This window comes from Ammospiza nelsoni, chromosome 10 (genome assembly GCF_027579445.1).
Source record: "Ammospiza nelsoni isolate bAmmNel1 chromosome 10, bAmmNel1.pri, whole genome shotgun sequence".
Lineage (NCBI taxonomy): Eukaryota > Metazoa > Chordata > Aves > Passeriformes > Passerellidae > Ammospiza > Ammospiza nelsoni.
The window spans coordinates 712,312-732,079 of NC_080642.1; the positions used below are offsets into that span (position 1 = coordinate 712,312).

The following is a 19,768-nucleotide window of genomic DNA, read 5'->3' on the forward strand; positions in this document are numbered from 1 at the left end:
CTCCTCTGGTGTCATTGTCACCTCTTTCATAAGCCTTTCTGAGCGTTTTTCTCCTCAGTGTGTGCCTGACAGAGTTGAGCTTTTCAAGACTTTTGCATCAAATATTCACCCTGCATTTCTGAGCGCACAGAGAATCTCACCTGGTCCTGCTCCGTGTGAGTGTTTGTTCTAGCAAGGAGCTGCATTTTTAGAAGGAAAGCCTATGCAGAGGCTTTAACAGAGAGAGGCTGGAGAGCTCCTGAGAGCAAGCAGTGTTTCCTGGTAGCTGTAATTGTATTTGCACTGCACTGGTGCGGACAGAGCAGATAGATACTGTCTTTATTTGCACACTGCCTTACAGTAGGTCTTTGTTCTGTCATTTTGCTGTCATTTTGCTTCATGTGGAAAGTGAGCAAGGCCAAACCTCTGGGGTAGAGGGTAGCAGGGGTGCAGAGTGTGTAGTTACAGCAGCACTGCCTGTTAAGAGATGCTTAAATGAGTGCACACATCCATCAGACAGCTTTGTCTTTGTGAAATATTGATCTGCAATATCAATGTTAAGAGGCCTGGAAAGCACTTAGTGCAGGAAATTATTCCTGAGCTGCATGAGAAAAAAACCTGTGACTGATACAGGGCCTGTTGAGCTCTGTGTCCTGCCTTCCCCTCCTGAGCAGTGCAGCGCAGAGCTGAGCAAGGGATTCAGCATTGATGTGGGCTGAAACTTCCAGTGTTGGTTGGTGCTTCCATGTGCAGTGTTAATGATTCCATGTGCAGTGTTAATGATTATTGGATCGTGTCGTGGGCATGTCAGGGGTGGGGCTGGACACTGCCCCGAGGGCAGGGAGGCTGGACCCTGCCCTGCCTGGTTATCCTGGGGATGGCTGAGCCCCCAGGTGAGAAATTCAGCACCCGCTGCTCGTGCCCTGCGTGCCCCTCTGTGCCCTGCCCTGCTGGCTGCCGCAGGACACGGAGCTTCCTGCCCCTGCTGGGGTGTCCTCTGCTCCTGCTTGGTTTCCAGGGAGCTGCTGAGTGCCTCAGGGCCGGGCTCGGTTTGTTTTGGTGACGGAAATGTGACAGGTGTGTCCCAGAGGCGCAGTGGAAGCGGTGCTGCATGTGAGCTCCCAGTGCTGCTGCAGCGGGGCCTCCAGCCCTGCCCTGGCTCCGCTGGTTCCCGCAGGGACTGCGGGGTGTTTATTTGGTTAGGAAGCTTTTACTGGGCCTCATGCACGCTTGCAAGGTAAAACAAACCTGATGTGTCACCCTTTGTTTACCCACGACACTTTCCCTTTCCTACTCTTGCTTGCTTCAATTTGTTCTTTGTTAAAGACTTCTAACTCTCTGTTTGCCTTCTAATGTTGAATGCATCAACATTTTTTGGTATCATTTTTTTTTGTCCCTGAAGTCTGAATTACTTAGATTGAGTCTCCCTGTATGAATTTTTGAACTATAAACAAAGTTTTTTTTATTTCTCTTCTGCTGTACCCTTTGTTATTTATATCTTTTTCTTTCCTCATTTGCCTGAGCAGTAAAAAACTGTTACTCAAGCTTGTCATCAGTTGGCCATGGTTTGGTGGCTTTCTTTATCTGGCTTCTGATTACTTCAAATTTGTCTTTTCTCTTGCCTCTGTGGATGATGTAGTAAAGTCTTGGGTTCGTGTTTTTCTAGTCCCTTTACCCAGTGCTGTTATCCCCTCATCAGTTACGGGCAGACCATATTTCAACAGTAATGGGTACTTTCCTTGCCATCAGGGAAATCTGATCTTCCTTTCAGCTTTCCTCCCCACTCCTGAGGCTTCTGCAAAGTGCCTCTGTGATTGAGTACCAGCTGGCCTGAGAGCCGCCAGACCCACGGTAATTCCATCACCAGCACAGCGTTCTCTGGGGGCTGTTGCTGGTGCTTTCTTGTCCCCAGACCAGTGTTCTCCATGCTGATTTGGGGTGCTCTCCGTGCTGGGGAGGAGCTGGGTATGTGGGTTAAGGGGTCACAGTTCCCCTGGGGGAGCCTGTGCAGGACCCTGCTGTGTGTGTGCAGGGTTGGTGCAGCGGGGCACCCCGGACAGGGCAGTGCCCATGGCAGTGTGTCTGTGTGTCTGTGCCTGCCCTGCCCTGCAGGACCCTGCTGTGTGTGTGCAGGGTTGGTGCAGCGGGGCACCCAGGACAGGGCAGTGCCCATGGCAGTGTGTCTGTGCAGGACCCTGCTGTGTGTGTGCAGGGTTGGTGCAGCAGGGCACCCAGGACAGGGCAGTGCCCATGGCAGTGTGTCTGCCCTGCCCTGCCCTGCAGGACCCTGCTGTGTGTGTGTGCAGGGTTGGTGCAGCGGGGCACCCAGGACAGGGCAGTGCCCAGGGCAGTGTGTCTGTGTGTCTGCCCTGCCCTGCCCTGCAGGACCCTGCTGTGTGTGTGCAGGGTTGGTGCAGCGGGGCACCCAGGACAGCCTCCCCTGCCCAGGGCAGTGTGTCCATGCCGCTCCTCTCCCAGCCCTCCCATCCATCCCGGTGTTCCGCTCCCCTCCGCCCCGCTCACATGCTCGCTTTTTTTGTCCAGAAGTGACTAAGCTTCCTGTTATTCCACTCTGTCAGTTTTTCCCCAATCCTGCTGTCGCGTTGGGCAATATTTACTTGCCAGCAGCTTCCTCTGCCGCTGTCCCACTCTGCTCCGTCCTGCTCCCACTTGCCTCTTAATTTGTTATTTGTGGCCGTCAGGGATGTTCACTTTCACTCTGTTGGGCTTATTTCCACTAAAGCCAGGATTTATAGAGAGCTGTGAACCCCAGGAGAACGTTACCTGGATGCTGCAGGAATGCACTTGGACTGTTTGGTCTGTGGAGGGAGAGCTGCACTTTGGTTCACAATGTGAGCACACCTGGCACAGGTGCAGCCAGGGTGGCATTGCAGCGCTGTCCTGAGCTATCCCTGCCTGATGGGTGTGCACAGAGGAGTTGTTCCTGCCTCGTTGGAAGCCACAGGCACACTTTGATTTAGCAGGGCTTTCCTTTGGATGATGGGAGATGGAAGGAGCAGCTCAGGAGAGGTTTTCCCTCTGGAGCTCCGGGGCAGCCTGGAGGCATTGGCGATGCCGTGGGGAGGTGGAGGGTGACTCTCCTGTGTGCTGGGCACGGCTGGCAGGGTGGCAGCGGCTAAAGGCATCCCTCACGGACCTGTCCCAGCCCCTGTGCCCCAGGCAGGGTGGGGATGTCCCCACTCCAGCACCATGCCAGGCTGGCGCACCTGGCCCCACCACGTGCCTCCGCTGGGACCCGCAGCAGCAAACAGCCATGGCCACCCAGTACTCCTGGTGTAAAAATAACACCTCAGGAGGAATAAACAAGCTATTTTTGTGCGTTAGGGCTGGCCATGCAGAGCTGACTCGGGGCCTTGCCCTGCGCTGCCACCGAGGGCTCATTCAGACTCTCAGAGCAGCCTGAGGCGCTTCCCTTGGTGCTGGGAGGGTGGGATGGTGCCACTGGAGGTGTCCCTGTCCCCAGAGGGGCTGCTGGCTGCAGGCGCTGCCGCTGTGTCACAGGGCAGGGCGCAGCCCAGTGCCAGCTCCTCAGGGCCCCAGCAGCACGGCCGGGTCCTGCTGGAGCTGCTGCTGGCTCGGGTGGTGCTTGTGCCCAGGTACAATTAATTACATGGGATTGCAGCAGGTGGGGAGGGAAACTTTATCTGGAAGCGAATAGGGACGGGGCTGGTAGGAAATGAATAGTGCCTGGCACAGATTGGGTGTGAAAACTGACACATAAATGTCACAGCATGTAAAATAGTTTCTGATATGTAGAATTAAACTGCTCATGACCCCAAGGCTACAGCAGGGCTGGGTACGCCAGGGAAAGAGCATCTCTCTTTTGTTTTACTCTTTTATGGCACTTTAGCGCTACAACAAGTAGTAATTTTGATTGTTTTACTTTGCACGTGCTGAGTTCTGTCAGTTGCCAAATTCCAGGGTGACGTACCCATCAGGCTCCATGGGTTTTATGGTGGCGACACGTGCAGAAACAAAGGCCAAGGCTAACAATTTCTACTTATGTGATAATTGTGATATGGTGGAGAGTAAAGGGAGAAGAGCTGTGTTCAGTCTGTCTTGCACATTTAAGGAAAGATGCAAGGCTAGTTTTCTGTCAGCCCAATATTTATCTTTTAATGATTGTTCTTTGATTTTCACTTCAAACCAGACAGTATGAGCTATTAAAAAAAAGTAAAATTCAAAGTGACCAGGGGTACTTGATTACTAGGCAACCGAAGGGAATAGGAAAGGTGTGGGACGGGAGGGTGCTTTGGGGTGGGAGGTGGTGGTCCCTGGCAGGGGGATGTGGCAGTGCCCTGGGGTGGGCACCACGGTGCTGGAGGCTGCTGCTGATCTGGGGCTGCCTTTGGGCACGAGGCTCGTGTGTTGCCCTCGTAGGTGAATGTGGCTGGGTTCATTAATTCCTCCTGATTTGCTGATTAAGGGTCTCCTTTCTGCTGCTGGTCCTGGCAAGCTGCGCTGACTGATTTTAAAGGGTGTTTTGTAGGAAATCAATATCTTGTCAAAAGTTCCCTCTTGTGGAAAACAGGTGGAATTTTTTCTTAGAAGTTGTTAAAGATTCCCTGATTTTGTTTTGGTTGTTTTTTTTTTTTTTTTCCCAAAAGATAAATTTTTCTACTTTGTTTAGTTCCTAAAATTCTTGTTGGACGGTGGCAGTGCTTTCCGCCTTACTGAAGTGCATTTGTGGGCTTGTCCTTTCAGTCACAGTGGGATTCTGGCTGGAAGAGGCATCCACTGGCCTGATGTGTCCTGTTACTGGAAGCTCTGGCTGGTTTTCCTTCCATTCCTGTGTGAACTTCTCGCATTCTTTGGGTTTGCAAGGCAGGGCAGCACTGGCCATTCCCCACATGGCTCCAGTCAGTGGCACTGTGGTGGTGACAGCCGTGAACCTTCACTGTCACACCTGTGGGTCACCCCATGCTGCTCCAAGGGGTTCAGTGTCCACCTTTCACCTGCTCTGATGGACTTCAGTGCTCCCTCAGCCCCCTGTGGAAGGTTAGTGTTCAGTGGTGCAGTGACATCAGACTACACTGCTTGGAGCTCCAGAGCCGTGAGGGTGATGTGCACCCTGCCTCCCCCAGCAGCCTGTCCTGGGTGCCAGGTGTGCTATATTGGCCTCTCTTTGCTTTTATTACTGTCTAGACTGAATGGCCTTCATTTGTTTATCATGTAAGCCAACCGTACAGAAAAGCCAGAAGTGTGAAATTTTTGGTGGCCAGAGGCAGAACTTGGTGTCAGCTGCCAAAGGCAGCCTGTCAGTGGGCATGGCACCCACACAGGGGTCCCTGCTGCTCTGACAGGCTGAGGGCTCTGTAGTGCCCAAAAAGCTCTGTCCCAGCCCTGACAGCTCTCCCTGCTGCCTCCATGCCACTCTGGGTTATTTTGGCAGTACTGGAGGTGTGTGGTAATTAAGTAGAAAGGTTTGGATGTCATCAAGCAGTATGATTCCCTCTGAGGCGGTTTATTGTGTTGTAAAATGTCTCTTGCATGTGTCAGTCAGGGACCTGGAGCTGTTTGCATTCCTGAAAATCAGGGCACCTCTCCATGGTGCTTTCAGGGGTTTCAGGGGATGCCCTGCAGCCCCTGGGTTTGTTTTGTCAGGTGCCAGCAGCCCGCACAGAGCCAGCAGAGCGCGCGGCTCCGCGGAGGTTTGGGTTTGGCATTGCTGAAGGGAGTCAAGATCATTTCTCATGTTGCTCATTCAAACTTGGGTCCTTTGTACACTCTGGGGGAAAGCTCCTCACGCTGAGACAGCAGCTGTTGGCTTTTCCAGGTGCCAGCAGCCCCTGCTCCCCCTGTGCCATGAACCCGCTCTGTACCTGTGCACAGGTACCTGTGCCCCTGCCGTGCACCTGGGCAGGGCTCACTGTCTGCCTTCCACATTCTGAGAAAAGTGGCATCTCGGAGCAGGACTCAGGGGATTCATTTGAAATCTTACCTGCAAGCTTTGGCATTGATCCCCAGAACAGTTCCCATTTGAGGCTGACCTTGGTTTCAGAAAAAATGTTTTATTTATCTAAAAGGATAGGTGCAGGCAAATTTGTTCTTTGAGCAGAAATTCTTCTCTGTGAGGGTGGTGAGTCTGGCGTGACCCTGGCACAGGTGCCCAGAGCAGCTGGGGCTGCCCCTGGATCCCTGGCAGTGCCCAAGGCCAGGCTGGACATTGGGAGCAGCCTGGGACAGTGGGAGGTGTCCCTGCCATGGCAGGGGGATTGGAACTGGGTGATCTTTAGGGTCACTTTCAACCCTAACAAGTCTGTGACTCTGTGGTGCTATGAAATTTCACGTTTAGAGCTTTTCCTCTCAGAGTGCTTCATTTCACCTGTGCTTAGTTGTATACTCAAATCCTGGTTTGAAATGAAGTTTAATAAACTTCCCAAATTTCAGTCAGAATTTATCGTTCAACTTCACTTGAATAAAATAATATTTTAATAATTACTTTCCCCAGTAGTGTTGGGGAATTAATTATTTTTCAGTCAATAATATATTTGCCTGACAAATGTATTCTAATAATGTTTAAATTGTATTGAAAACAGCATGTCAAGGTACTGTACTTGCTAAAAATAAGGGAAAAATACAACTAAAATTATAACAAGAAAATCAGGAAAGGTATAATTCTTATATAAACTCTTGTAAATAAAAACCCCAAAGATGTGGGTGTGCTGGCATTTCAGGATTCATTTCCAGTGTCTGAAAATCCAGCAGTGAATGCAGCAGTGATTTCCAGCTGTCAGGGTGCCCGGCTGGGGTCCCTGTGCAGCGGGTGCCCGTGATGGGCTCAGTCCTGAGCTCTGTGCAGAGGGACTGGCACAGTGGTGGGGCCTCACCCCTCTGCTGCTGCTCGTTTGCTCTGCCTGCTCAGGGCACATTTCTGGTGAAGGCTCTGAGTAGCGCTCTGTGCCTGTCGAGTGCCTGTCAGGGGTTACAGCTGTGAGCAGGATTTGGGTGACAGCAATCCCAGAACCTGCTCAGCGTGCCGCTGCTGTGCCCCCTTGCAGCTGGGCACCACGGGAACCTGCGCTGGCACACAGATTAAACCTGCCCTGTGTTGTACTGATCCAGACACAAAGTCGTGTTCGTTCTCCTCTGAAACCGTGGCTCCCTGCACGCCTGGGTGAGCACGGCATGGATTAGCAGAGATTGCTCTGCAAGGATCTGGCAGCACTGGCACTTCAAGGAGCAGCTGGGGCTCTCCTGGGAAGGGCTCTGGTTCCCAATGGTTCCCAATGGTTCCCAATGGTTCCCGGTGGTGCTGGGAGCCCCGGGCTGCCCCTCAGGCTGGGGGAGGCTGCTCCTTCTGCACCTCTGGAAAAACCCAATTCCCTCATGTCCTGGAGTACAGCACTGGCTGGGGACACGTGGAGGGCTGCTTGGAGGAAATGGAGTGTTGCTCCATCCCAGGCTGCAGAGTTTGTGTGTCCTGGGAGTGTCAGTATAAATACTGGTGGATTGATATATACGTGGTGTCCGTGCAGACATGGGGATATACAAACATTTGTAGTAATACCGAGATCAACCACACATTGCATTGAATATTTATATAAATGTAAAAAACACATAAAATTTTAAATAGATAAATATAAAAAAAATTTTAAAAGTTAAAGAATTTATGTAAGTACTTGTATGTCCATATGTGGTTGATGCATTTGCTGATGCTGTTATGAAATGAGAACTGGGCTCACTTGGGGGTATCCCAGCAGCCACCTTACCCCGGCTCGGGGTGGCTGGGCTGGACAGGTGCTCAGTTGATATCACTGTGGGTGCAAACTAAAGTGGCACAGGTGTGAATGTCCCCTTATCCCCATCCTCATGGCACTGTTGTGGCACTGGGGATCGTTCTGTGCTCCCTCGGGGCTGAGGAGGAGGAGGAGGGACCCACAGACAGCAGGAGCACAGGGAGGGTTTTGCTGCTGAGCTGGTGTCTTTCCTTCTGTTTGGTGTGCTGGCAGTCTGCTTGCTCTGTTTGCTTTTTTCTTTCTTTTTTTAAATCCTGTTGTATTTCATGGCAGTAGGACAGCTCCCGTAGGAGTGCTATTAGCTGTGCAAGCCAAATGATCCATTAGAGGGGTTGAGGCTTTTATGTGCAGGAATCACACACAAAGACGTCATGAAGTGGTCACTTTGGTGTGTTTTCACATGAAAGCATTCACTTTAAAAAGTGTCTGCAGAGCGCTGCCATCAGTATCGTGTGCCCAGCAGCCCTGGGGGAGCTGAGGGGGCTTCACAGGGGCGATGCCCTCACTTCTGTGCCCCGAGGTGTGTGTTTGCCCCCAGCTGGCATTCTGCTTGCTCCGAGAGTTGTCTGGGGGTGTCCAGACCCACAGCCCCCCACGGCAGGCTGCTGGGCTGCGGGCTGGGGGAGCTGCAGGGTCTGGGGGCGAGCACTGCCCCCGCTGCCTGAACCAAGGTCTGGCTACGGCGTGGGACCAGCTCTGGGCAGAGGGGCCCGTGGTCCCGCTGCGAGCAGTGACCCCTGCAGCGGGTGTCGGGCTGGTCTGCAGGCAGGCTGTGCATCAGCCCGGTGCGTCAGCTCGGAGATGGCAGCCCTGCCCCTGGCTGGCCTCGCAGGTGTCAGTCACTGACTCTCGGCTGCTCCGAGGCAGCCCTGCCGCCCTGTGAGATATTGAAAAGGTTTCTCTGAATGTGGCAGGCAGCCTCAACACAAAGCTCCTGCAAGCAGTTTATTTTTAAAAAGGAAACCATAGCTTACGTGGAGTTAAATGCTTTCCTGTAAAACCCCTGGGCGTCAGGATAAATAGTTTTCCCATTTTCAGGCAATAGTTGCTGGTACGTAGCAGCAGAATCCTCCTTGTCGGGTTCAAACGCGCCGGGCCACAGGGATTTGTGCTCCCTGACAGGGGGAGGTGTTTGTGTGTTTGCTTTGGACCAGAAGCGTTCCCTGAGCTCCAGCTGCACTGCTGAGCTGTGGCTGCTGCTTCTGCAGCTCTGGCATCCCCAGCGGGGGCAGGCAGCCCCAGGCAGAGCCCCTGGCTGAGGGGACGCGCAGCTCCAGCAGCGGCAGTGGGTGCCACAGCACCCCCAGAGCACCCACACGTGTTTCAGTACTGAAATTTCTGTCAGTCATTAAGAATTGTACAGTAGTGATGGGCTGGTGTGTGTTCATGCAGGGCAGGTGGGATGTGCAGCGCTCACTGGAGTCTCTGTTGGCCACAAGGAGATTTTTCTTTTGTCTTTAGGAGGTGGCCTGTTAAATGTTAGAGGGTTGTAGGTCTGACCATGAATGGCCACTTCAAATTACACAATCACAGACTCAGCCAGTAAAGGAGCTTGCAGTGTCAGAAGGGAATCCCAAGAAAGCTTTTCCATTATTAAATATGCAATTGGCGTGTTTTCTGGAAGGAGATTATTATCATAGAAGTTGCACTTATATTCCTAACATATAGTGTGGGATGTTACAAGCAGGGTGTGCTGTGCTGCCCAGAAAGCTGGTGGTGTGTGGAAGAGTCTGGTGGTGACAACACAGAAATGGGCACACTCCTGTTCACCTGTGTGCAGGTCTGAAAAACCCAGGTGTACTGTCATGATCCAACACACCTGTCAGAGGATCTAAGTCTTCTAGGAATACCCTGGATTTTCTGATTGTAGAATTTGGGAGTGATTTTTCCAAGGCAAGATTGGTCATTTTCTTTAGTCTGAGTTTGCCACGTTTTCCACAATTCTGTAAGTGTTCACCCAAAGTGCCTTGTGCTTTGTGGGGAGTGAAACCATGGTGAGTAGCTGGGGATGCTTGTGCCCTGTGGGAAGGTGCCTGGGGACAGGTACCAGTTCCTGCTGCCCTGAGGGCAAGGTGAAGAGTCCTCCCAATGCAAGGCCTGATCACCAGACCATGCTGAGCCCTGTGCTGCACCTGATGAGGTGTCACAGGAGGCTGAGCACAGCAAGGTCAGGCACATCCTGCTCCCATCCGGAGCGGATGGCATTTCTTCATTTCTTACTGTGAAAGTGAACTATACAGAGTAGGAAATAAATCTGTGCATTAAACACCAAAAAAAGAAATGGAGGGGCAGCATGCGATTAAAAGACTTACTGCTGCAAGGAGAGCAAAGCAAACGTGTGCTTGCAGCCACACTTGCAGTAAGAGTGAGGAGTTAGTGTGGCACTGCAGCATCCCCTGCCACCTCTGAATTTACTCACTTACAGTATTCCCTTTGTAATGGTTGGAAGAGTTCAGAGCAGGTTCAGAGGGATGAAAATCTGCCTTGCCCTCTGCTGATGCCGTCAGCAGGATCCAGTGGTGGGGTAACTGGGAGCTGCTCGCTGCAGGGGCAGGGGGTGAATGCTGCCCGTGTTCTGGGCAGATCTGTGCCACTGGTTTCCAGCCTGCAGCTTCCAGCTCCTGGGCACTCTGTGGGTAAAGGTCCGTGGAATAAAAGTGAGACAAGAAACCCTGCTCCCAAACAGACGAGTCTGCACTTCTTCTGGGAAATTGGCTAAGATCTGTAAATTAAAAGAGATTGAAGGTTAAAGGTGTCCTGAGCTCCAGAGCTACATGCAAACAAGGAGGATGTAAGTGTTTGGATGGTAGCTGGTGATAGCAAAGCATAAGCACAATTTACCTGGGGCTGTGGTGTATTCTGGTAGTCTTTGAGTAGACAGCTTTCCTTAAAGACCATCTCCTAGGTGGATAGAGATGCTGGTGTCAGTGGGGAAGCAGTGAGGCTCCTTGTTTCCTGGGAGCCAGAGGACATTGCATTAGATCACAGGAATTATTTTTTATGGCTGTAAAGCATTTGAGTGTATGAAGTACATTAAGTGGTTGGGATGTACAACACGTACTGCCGGGCTCTGGATCTCATCCAGAGAGTTGTGGAACAGCCTAAACCCCAGCACTGAAGTGAGGACATTGAGTTTAGTCTGGATTTCAGAATCAGCTTGGTTAACTGCTCCTCTGATTCCAGCCACACATGTTGTAGTTCCATGTTACCATTTTAGCAGTAATTGGCTCTGACTTTTACATTGTGCTCATGTAAGGTCTCATTTTCCAGATATCTGGTAAGTGTGTCTGCTTGTGTTTGCTTTAGCCCATGGCATAAGGAACAAAGATGCAGCTTCTAATCCTACTGTGTCCTTTCTCTCCTTCAGGGTCGATGTTCAAGGGAAAACTGCAAATATCTTCACCCACCACCACACTTAAAAACGCAGCTGGAGATCAATGGGCGCAATAACCTGATCCAGCAGAAGAACATGGCCATGCTGGCCCAGCAGATGCAGCTGGCCAATGCCATGATGCCCGGAGCCCCGCTGCAGCCCGTGGTAGGTGCACCCCAGGGTCGCCAGGAGCTGGGCTGGGTGTGGCAGCACAGGCTGGCACGCCAGGGAAACCCCACAGAGCTCGGGAATGGGAGAGGAGCCCACTGAAATGCCCTCTGAAATCACTGAAATGCCCTCTGAAATCACTGAAACTCCCCTCTGAAATCACTGAAACGCCCCTCTAAAATCACTGAAACGCCCCTCTAAAATCACTGAAATGCCCCTGTGAAATCACTGAAATGCCCTCTGAAATCACTGAAACTCCCCTCTGAAATCACTGAAATGCCCCTGTGAAATCACTGAAATGCCCTCTGAAATCACTGAAATGCCCCTGTGAAATCACTGAAATGCCCTCTGAAATCACTGAAATGCCCTCTGAAATCACTGAAACTCCCCTCTGAAATCACTGAAACTCCCCTCTGAAATCACTGAAATGCCCCTCTGTATGTCTTGGTGTTGCTTAATTCTGCCTTGCCTGAAGTGATATTTTTAATTATTTCAGTAATCTTGGGTTCATTTATCTTTCGCAGCTTTATTCTCAGAGTTTGGTAAGGGAGTGATCTGCATGAGATTTTCGTTTCCTTTGCAATATTACGTGCTCTAGGAAACTCCTGGCTCTGAGAGGATGCCCACTGGGTGTTTTCCCTTCACTCAAGGGAGCTGTTGCAGAGAATTGCTTGCTAGAATTGAGCTTTAGTTTAGGGGCAGCTAGGCTCAGCTTGGCCATGGCTGGTGCATCAGTAGTGTGAGCCCATGCAGCAGCAGAGAGCTGGGGTGGCCGTGTGCTGATGGGGCTGTAGGACAGGGGGTGTCCCCACTTAGACTGTGCAGCACATCCCCGTGTCCCTGTGAGCTTCAGAGCAATGCCAGCTGGCTCTGATAACATGCTGTTATTCTGCAGTGCTCAAAAGGCTGCAGGATATTTATATTGCTAGAAAATAAGCTCAGTAGAAAGTAAATGGGGTACTCTTATTTGCTGTACAGCAGGCACACAGGTGTCTGTTTGAGTGTATTGGGCTGAAATCAAACACCAGCATCTCTTAAGTTACACACTAACAGACTGGTTCTATTTTGAAGTTCATTATTACATAGCTGATAACCCAGTAATGAAAAGTGCAGTTAATTAATAGTGTATTTAAGGGTAATATTTAATTTCCTGTAATATTTACCTGGTTGTTTTTCATTCACATGGATGAAGAATCATAAGCATTACAGAAATTATAACCATTTACACAACTGTCATTCTGTTTTCTCCAGTAATCCCTGCATGGTTTTGTTCATTATTTCCAATGTCTCTTGCTTCCAAACAATTCAGTCATTTCCTCAGAAATACAGAAACATGTGCTGTTCTCTGCTGTCTGCCTTAAATTGATATGAAACAGAGAAAGAGTTGTGTTAACTCTGTAGTTGTTTTTCACTCTAAAAATTAGTTGGGGAAAAGAACCTAAATGCCTTGAGTAACTGCCTTATTTAGATAGTGAAAGACAAACACTCCTGGCTGAATTTTATTTGGCAGTTACACTGCATTTGGGGGCAGGAGAGTTATTTAATCCTTGCCGCAGTGTTGGGTTTTCACAGCATTATTTGGGCTCTACACCCAATTATCTTCTCACCCACAAGGGTGCTTGACTCTCTTTTGAAAACTTGCAAACAAAATAAAATCATGTTTGCATGTGCTCTTTCTTCCACTGGTTTAAAGTTTTGGCCTAGCTAAAGCATCTCCCTGATGCAGTGAGTGTCGGATTATCTGCAAGGCCAGCCTATTTGTAAAATGGCAGGATTGTGGCTGTGAAACCTCAGGAGTTCTGGGCCAGCTCTAGCTGCACCAGGGTCAGAAGAGCTTTGCCTGTGCCTGAAGTGGAGTGTGGTTGGTGCTTTGTCAGGGCTCTCAGGTGCCTTTCCCCAAGAGCCAGCATTGTGCTGGTGTGCCCATGTTCCCCCGGTAGCCCCAGGCTCTGTGTGACCCCACAGAGCGTCTGTCCTTCGTTATGGCATTGCAGGAGTGTGGATCCCCCGTGAGTTTGCTGCAGGAGCTGCCACGTGCTGTGAGTGTGCAGGGAGCAGGAGCAGGAGCAGGAGAGCCAGCAGAGGCTGGTGGGGATCCCTGTCCCGTGCTCCTGCTCATTGCAACACCTGCACGGGTGTTCCCCACGAGCCACAAACACAGCGAATGCTCCTTTCCAGTTAGCAGCAGAAGCTCACCTCATTCAGTTCCAGAGCATGCTGAGCAGTTGTTTTGGTGACAGCATGGCATGCTGCTGCACAACAAATGTTAAATGTCTGTTTCCCTGTCTCCACTTGCAGCCAATGTTTTCTGTTGCGCCCAGCTTAGCCACCAACGCGTCAGCCGCCTTCAACCCCTACCTGGGGCCCGTGTCCCCAGGCCTGGTCCCTGCTGAGATCCTGCCCACGGCCCCGATGCTGGTGACAGGGAACCCCGGCGTGCCAGTCCCTGCCGCCGCCGCCGCCGCCGCCCAGAAGCTGATGAGGACAGACCGGCTGGAGGTAGGAGCTGCCTGCTGGAACTTACCTCACAAGTGCTATCATTTATTATGTCTTCTAGGTGGGAAATACTTTCCTTGTGCAAGCAAATAATGCAGGTTTCACTTGGGCTGGTTATGTGGTATCTGTGTGACGGTAAGAACGAGGAGTGGTTGAGTGGTTGTACAGTAACTTCAGGCTGCCACTCTGCCTCTGACCCTCACTTGAAGAGGGAAATGGGAATATTCAGGAATGATCATGGCAGCAGCAAGGGTGCCCCGGAGCCGTTAGTGTGTGCCCTGGAGGCGTTGGCATGGTGGGGGCACAGCCCCTGGGCACTAGGGAGAGGTGCAGAGCTGCAGCTGCTGGGTGCAGATGACTCGGCCTCTCTGCTCGGGCAGACGGTGCCCACGCTCCGTGCTGGCCTCCCCACCTGCCTTATCACCCCCGCGACAGCCCTGACAAGTGTCGGTGCTCTCGAGCTGCTGCTCTCCCTCGCTCTGAATCTCACTTATCTGAAAGGCCTGACAGTGTTTTTAGCACCTTATCGGTGCTGCGGCAGCGTGGGCGGGGAGCCAGGGAGCCAGGGAGCCAGGGACGGGCTGCAGGCTGCCGTGAGCTTGGGGCACAGCCCGTGGGCACAGCCCGGGAGCACAGCCTGAGAGCACAGCCCGAGAGAGTGGAGCACAGCCTGGAGCACAGCCTGGGAGTGTGGAGCACAGCCCATGGGCACAGCCTGAGAGCACAGCCCGAGAGAGTGGAGCACAGCCTGGGAGCACAGCCTGGGAGTGTGGAGCACAACCCATGGGCACAGCCTGACAGCACAGCCTGAGAGAGTGGAGCACAGCCTGAGAGCACAGCCTGAGAGCACAGCCTGAGAGCACAGCCTGAGAGCATGGAGCACAGCCCATGGGCACAGCCTGGGAGTGTGGAGCACAGCCTGAGAGCACAGCCTGAGAGCACAGCCTGAGAGCATGGAGCACAGCCCATGGGCACAGCCTGAGAGCACAGCCTGAGAGAGTGGAGCACAGCCTGACAGCACAGCCTGAGAGCACAGCCTGGAGCACAGCGTGAGAATGTGGAGCACAGCCTGGGAGCGCAGCCTGGGAGCACAGCCTGAGAGCATGGAGCACAGCCCATGGGCACAGCCTGGAGCACAGCCTCAGAGTGTGGAGCACAGCCTGACAGCATGGAGCACAGCCTGGGAGCACAGCCTGAGAGCACAGAGCTCAGCCCATGGGCACAGCCTGAGAGCAGGTGCTTGGCAGCTCTGGCTGGGTTAAAAGGCAGCGAGGAGGGAGGCTGAGCAGCCAGGGTGCCCTGCTGTCACCCTGGCGTGTGCTGGACACAGCAGGGTGAGGGCTCAAGGCTGCTGTCTCCTGCACGGCTGCTGCTGTCTCCCTGCTGGCAGTGGGTCTGCTCACTGAGCTCAGGGGCACACTGGGAGGAGCAAGAAGGATCTCTGTTTTATGCAGCCTGCTGTATGTGTAACTCTGTTCTTCTGCCTGTGCACTACCAGGGTTTAACTCTCCTTCCAAGGGAAATGAATTCCTTTTCCTTAGCTGCATCCCAGACTGACGGGCTGCTGCCCAGAAGGGGCGAGCTGGGAGCAGTGTGCAGGGTCATCTGGCAGCCAGCATTTCCCGCTGCTGCTGTCACTATTCTCAGAGCTCACATCACCGCAGGTCACCCTCCTGTGGGATCACATCGCTTCCCTTTTTAGAGATGTTTTCCCCGAGGGAAGCGTTCCCCAAAGCACGCTCAGGTTGCAGGGAGGCAGCCGTGCCGACTCCGAGCTGGCACATGGGGGGCTGCTTGGAATCACCCAGGGAGGATTTTCCCTTGAGGACTCTGTTTAAAGATGGACACCTGCCAGGGGTGGATTAAAACCAAAATGCAATTAGGTAAATTCATAAATAAATCATAATGGATTTGGAAATGAGTTGGAGAGGAGGATGCCTATGGTGGGAACCCTTTGGGGTGTGCTGCCAAGATCAGCTGCTGTGTTTATTGTGCTTCCAGCCCTGCAGTGCCCATGGATGGTCACGGTGGGACATGAGGGCTCAAAAGCATCCTGGTCATAAGCAGGATGTACCATTGTCCCCAGGCAGCCAGGGAAGCAGCAGCACCCCTTTGTGTGCCCCTCCAGGCAGCCCTGGTGCTGGCCACAGGCTGTGACTGCTGTGCACAGGGAGCTGATGTCGTCTGTGACCTCGGTGGGCAGGATTTGTCCCTCTGGATGCTGCATTCTCTTGATACTGCTGTTCAGAGAAGTGCTGCACTGCTGAGCCAAACTCCTCTGCATGAGAGTGAGATGATAGAGTAGCACTTTCAGGGTCACAATACTGTTTTTCCCTTCTGCAAATTCAGTTTAAACAGTGAAACATGTAGGTGAGAACATAATTTGCAAATGCTTTCCAGTACAGTGGTCATCTGATCTGGAGTATCCAAATTTAGTATCCAAACACTAAACGAGCATGTAGTTTTTATGAACAGCAAAATATTTGAATGTACTTTATAGGCTACAGAAATGCGGAATGGATTTTGGGGATTCTGCATGACCTGGCTATTGCCTCCCAGAGGAGCCAGCAGTGTCTACCTGCCCTTCCAGGGAGCTGCAGCTGTGGCATTGCCATTTGTTATGGCATGGTCAGAGCTTTATAAGGCTCCACTCACTCTCCCTTGGAATGAACTGTCCTGGAGAAAAATAACCACAATGATGTTAGCATCTAATCTTGGAGTATGATTGGTTCTGCTTAGAATTTTAAATATTTATTTTCAAGAGTGATATACTCTGGCAGGAATTAAGTCAGCACACGTTCTGGCATACAGAGCCAGGCTGTTCCCAGGCTGAAAGCTCTCAGCAGGCACACCTGGGGTTTTCAGGGATGCAGGCAGACACCACAGCTCTGTCGGGCAGCACTGTGTCTCCTGAATTAATGTGAGTCTTGGTGAAGTGAGGTCAGGGACTGACACTAGCAGTGGGATTGCTTTCATCTGGATTTCACGCTGACAGCGTGCAGGTGTTGGGTGTCCAGTGCTTTCAGCCACTCCTGTAAGGAATCTGCATCTCAGGATGGAAATGTCATGGCTTCAGGCTTTTCCACAGCTTTCCTCACACTCCTCCCCTGCAGGAAATAGCTCGAACAAAGTGTGGTTCTTCAGTGAACTAGAAAAGAAGCAAGAAGGACAGGAAAGTGAGAGAAAAATGAATTGCCTAACACTTTATCAAAAACAGCTGTTTCTGTTGGAATGCCATCATTTTCTATTAGAAGTGTTCCCAAGTCAGGAATGACCACAGCCAAGCTGCTGTTTCTTGCTTGGTTCTTACAGGCCATGCTTTGCCAGAAAGAAGCAGCTTAGAAGTTCTTGGAGCTGGTCATCTTGGGGCAATCAGGACTGTTGTGCTGGCTGGCATTTGTCACTGCAGGGGACTGGACCAGGGAAGGGATCTGGCTGCAGGATTACCTGGCAGGCCAGTGGATCTTTTCCAGCCCAGGAGTTTGCCTGAGCTGTTTCTGGCATGCTGCAGAATCTGTTCTGTGAGCCCTGAGCAAGAGGGCACGGGATGAGCAGGGGCTGGGCCTGGCTCAGTGTCAATACACACCTGGAGCCTGTCACCATGTGGAAAAAGCCCATGAGCAGGGTCCTGCAGGAGTGGCCCTGCACAAATGTTTTCACAGCTGACCTGGTCCTGGTCCTGCAGGGGGTCACTTCATACCCATGGAGGCTTTGCAGGTGGCACTGGCACGAGGGTTAAACAGCAGCCACAGGACTGGTGTGAAGGGAAACCAAACCACCACCAAATCTGGGTTGTTGCAGGGATCAGAGCAAGGTCCTTGAGGAAATACTTATGATCCAAGCTCACAGGCACCCACCTTGAACAGGAAATTCCATCTACTAAAGGGTTTTATTTTTATGCAGAACCGGTTGCTTTTGTCCCCTTGTTTCCGATGGCCTTTGGAAATCTGGAATGCAAAGTGTGTTTTGTTGCAGTTTGGGGAGAACTGACCATGACAGGAGCCTGTGTCAGTGTGTCAGTCAATCTGTCAGACACAGGGCTGGATGTGTGCAGAGGGGCTGGTGTTTGTCCCGCTGGTGGCGCAGTCTGTGTCTGTGGTGCTGGAGTGGCTGGGGGTCTGTGTGGGCTCAGGGCTGGCTGGAGCCCACGGGGACACTGCAGGGGCTGTCACCCACGCAGCTGCAGTGTGTGAGCCCTCAGCTCCATCTGGCTGCTGGCGTGTGACAGCGAGAGCAGTGGCTGCTCCAGCTGTGGCCGCTCCAGCTGTTCCCCACCTCCCCAGGGTGGCTGTGCCACCACCGTGGGCTCGGCTTGCTGTCTCCTGCAGGTGCCTGGATTGTGGGGGCACATGGACACAGAGTGCCCACCTGGTTGGGCTCCCTGGGGGTGGCCACACACCAGCCACTCACCCTAATGAGCACATGGAGCATATCCAGGTCACAGGAGGGCATGGCTGAGCACCTTGGGGTGCTTGGGTGGTGACCAAGAGCAGCCACGGCACATTTCAGGAGACAGAAACAGCCCCCTGGGCTGCTCAGTGGGAGCCAGAGTGACACCTGCTGTGTGCTTGGCTCTGGTCACGGTGGGGTTTCATGCTCCTTCACATCAGAAGTGGCTCTGGAGAAGCCAGACCTGGCTGCCAGGTCCCTGAGCCCTCCATCCCCCTGCAGTGCACCACCTGGGCCAGGCCCCTTCCTCGTGGTGCTCTGGCAGATTTTCAAAAAGCTTTCTCTGCTCCAAGCCGTGCCTGCAGCACCCATCACCCAAAGTGAGTGTCTTTCTTTTCCTGGTGTCACAGGTGTGTCGAGAGTACCAGCGTGGGAACTGCAACCGGGGAGAGAACGACTGCCGGTTCGCTCACCCCGCCGACAGCGCCATGATCGACACCAACGACAACACCGTCACCGTCTGCATGGATTACATCAAAGGGAGGTGCTCCCGGGAAAAGTGCAAATATTTTCACCCTCCCGCACACCTGCAAGCCAAGATCAAGGCTGCCCAGTACCAGGTTAACCAAGCTGCAGCTGCCCAAGCAGCAGCGACTGCAGCTGCCATGGTGAGTGTGGGAGCCCTTGTGGACGTAGCCGTACATTGAGGAGAGGCAATGGTGGATGCGTGTTTGTCCTTGCTGAGGAGGGTGCGTGTGCCTGGGGACCCGGTCGCTACCCGGTGCAATGAGCTTTCTCAGCGTGCGGTGCCAGATGTGCTGTGAAGTGGTTCCAGACCATTGAGGTGTTTGACTAATTTTGCCTGCTGATGTCCGGAGTTCCTGTGTGTACCTCTGTGCGTGCATACGTGTGTGCGTGTCTGTACGTGTGGGCTCCTTGTGTCTCTGGTTGGCTGTACATCTGTGTGTGTGGGCAGATGTGTATCTGGCCAGCTGCACAGCCAGATAAACCCGTGTTTAGTTCCTGTAAGTCCGTGTTTGTAGAGGTGTGGTTCGGAGCGGATTACCGTGTTGCTGCTGTCCCCGTCCCGTATCCCCGAGGGCTGGCGGTGGCTGTCCCGGGCGCGGTGCAGGCCCGTAGCCGTAGCAGGCAGGCCTGGCCCCGTGAGGAGCTGGCGTGCTGGCGAGGCGAGGCAGCGCGGGGGGCTGTGGTGGCAGGGGTCCCGCCTGTGCTGAGCCCGTGGGTGTGGGAAGCGGAGCACCGAGGGGGCGGCAGGGCCGGCGGGGCGAGGCGGTGGCCGCGCGTGAGCCCGGCCGTGCGGGCACCCCCTGCCGCCCCGCTGCCCTGCCCGCCGGCCCGTGCATGCCTAGTCTTGTTACCGTTGTACACGGCATCCGGTGATTTGTTTTTATTTGTTTTTTCTCACCTCCCCAAATGCACTGCTGCCCCCATGACGCACCTCTGCTTGCTGTTTATGTTAATGCGCTTGACCCCACTGGCCATTGCCATCATGTGCTCGCTGCCTGCTAATTAAGACTCAGTCGGCTGTCAAATCACTGAAGCGACCCCTCGAGGCAACCTTTGACCTGGTACTATGACCTTT

The 19,768-nt window shown here is 52.8% G+C and overlaps 1 protein-coding gene across 17 annotated transcripts in view; it reads left to right on the forward strand.

Annotated features, from left to right (window-relative positions):
- The window catches only part of MBNL1 (muscleblind like splicing regulator 1), a 65,805-nt gene that overhangs the window by 31,923 nt on the left and 14,114 nt on the right, over positions 1-19,768 (forward strand). For 13 of the 17 annotated variants that reach the window (XM_059479056.1, XM_059479047.1, XM_059479062.1 and 10 more), the window contains 4 exons: positions 11,107-11,277; positions 13,579-13,779; positions 18,576-18,833; positions 19,701-19,754. In XM_059479056.1, coding sequence (XP_059335039.1) covers positions 11,209-11,277; positions 13,579-13,779; positions 18,576-18,833; positions 19,701-19,754 — 582 coding nt within the window. In that variant the 5' untranslated portion in view covers positions 11,107-11,208. Of the gene's footprint in view, positions 1-4,979; positions 4,999-11,106; positions 11,278-13,578; positions 13,780-18,575; positions 18,834-19,700; positions 19,755-19,768 lie in introns of those variants that run through there. The other 4 variants (XM_059479050.1, XM_059479052.1, XM_059479055.1 and 1 more) reach the window with 2 other exon arrangements.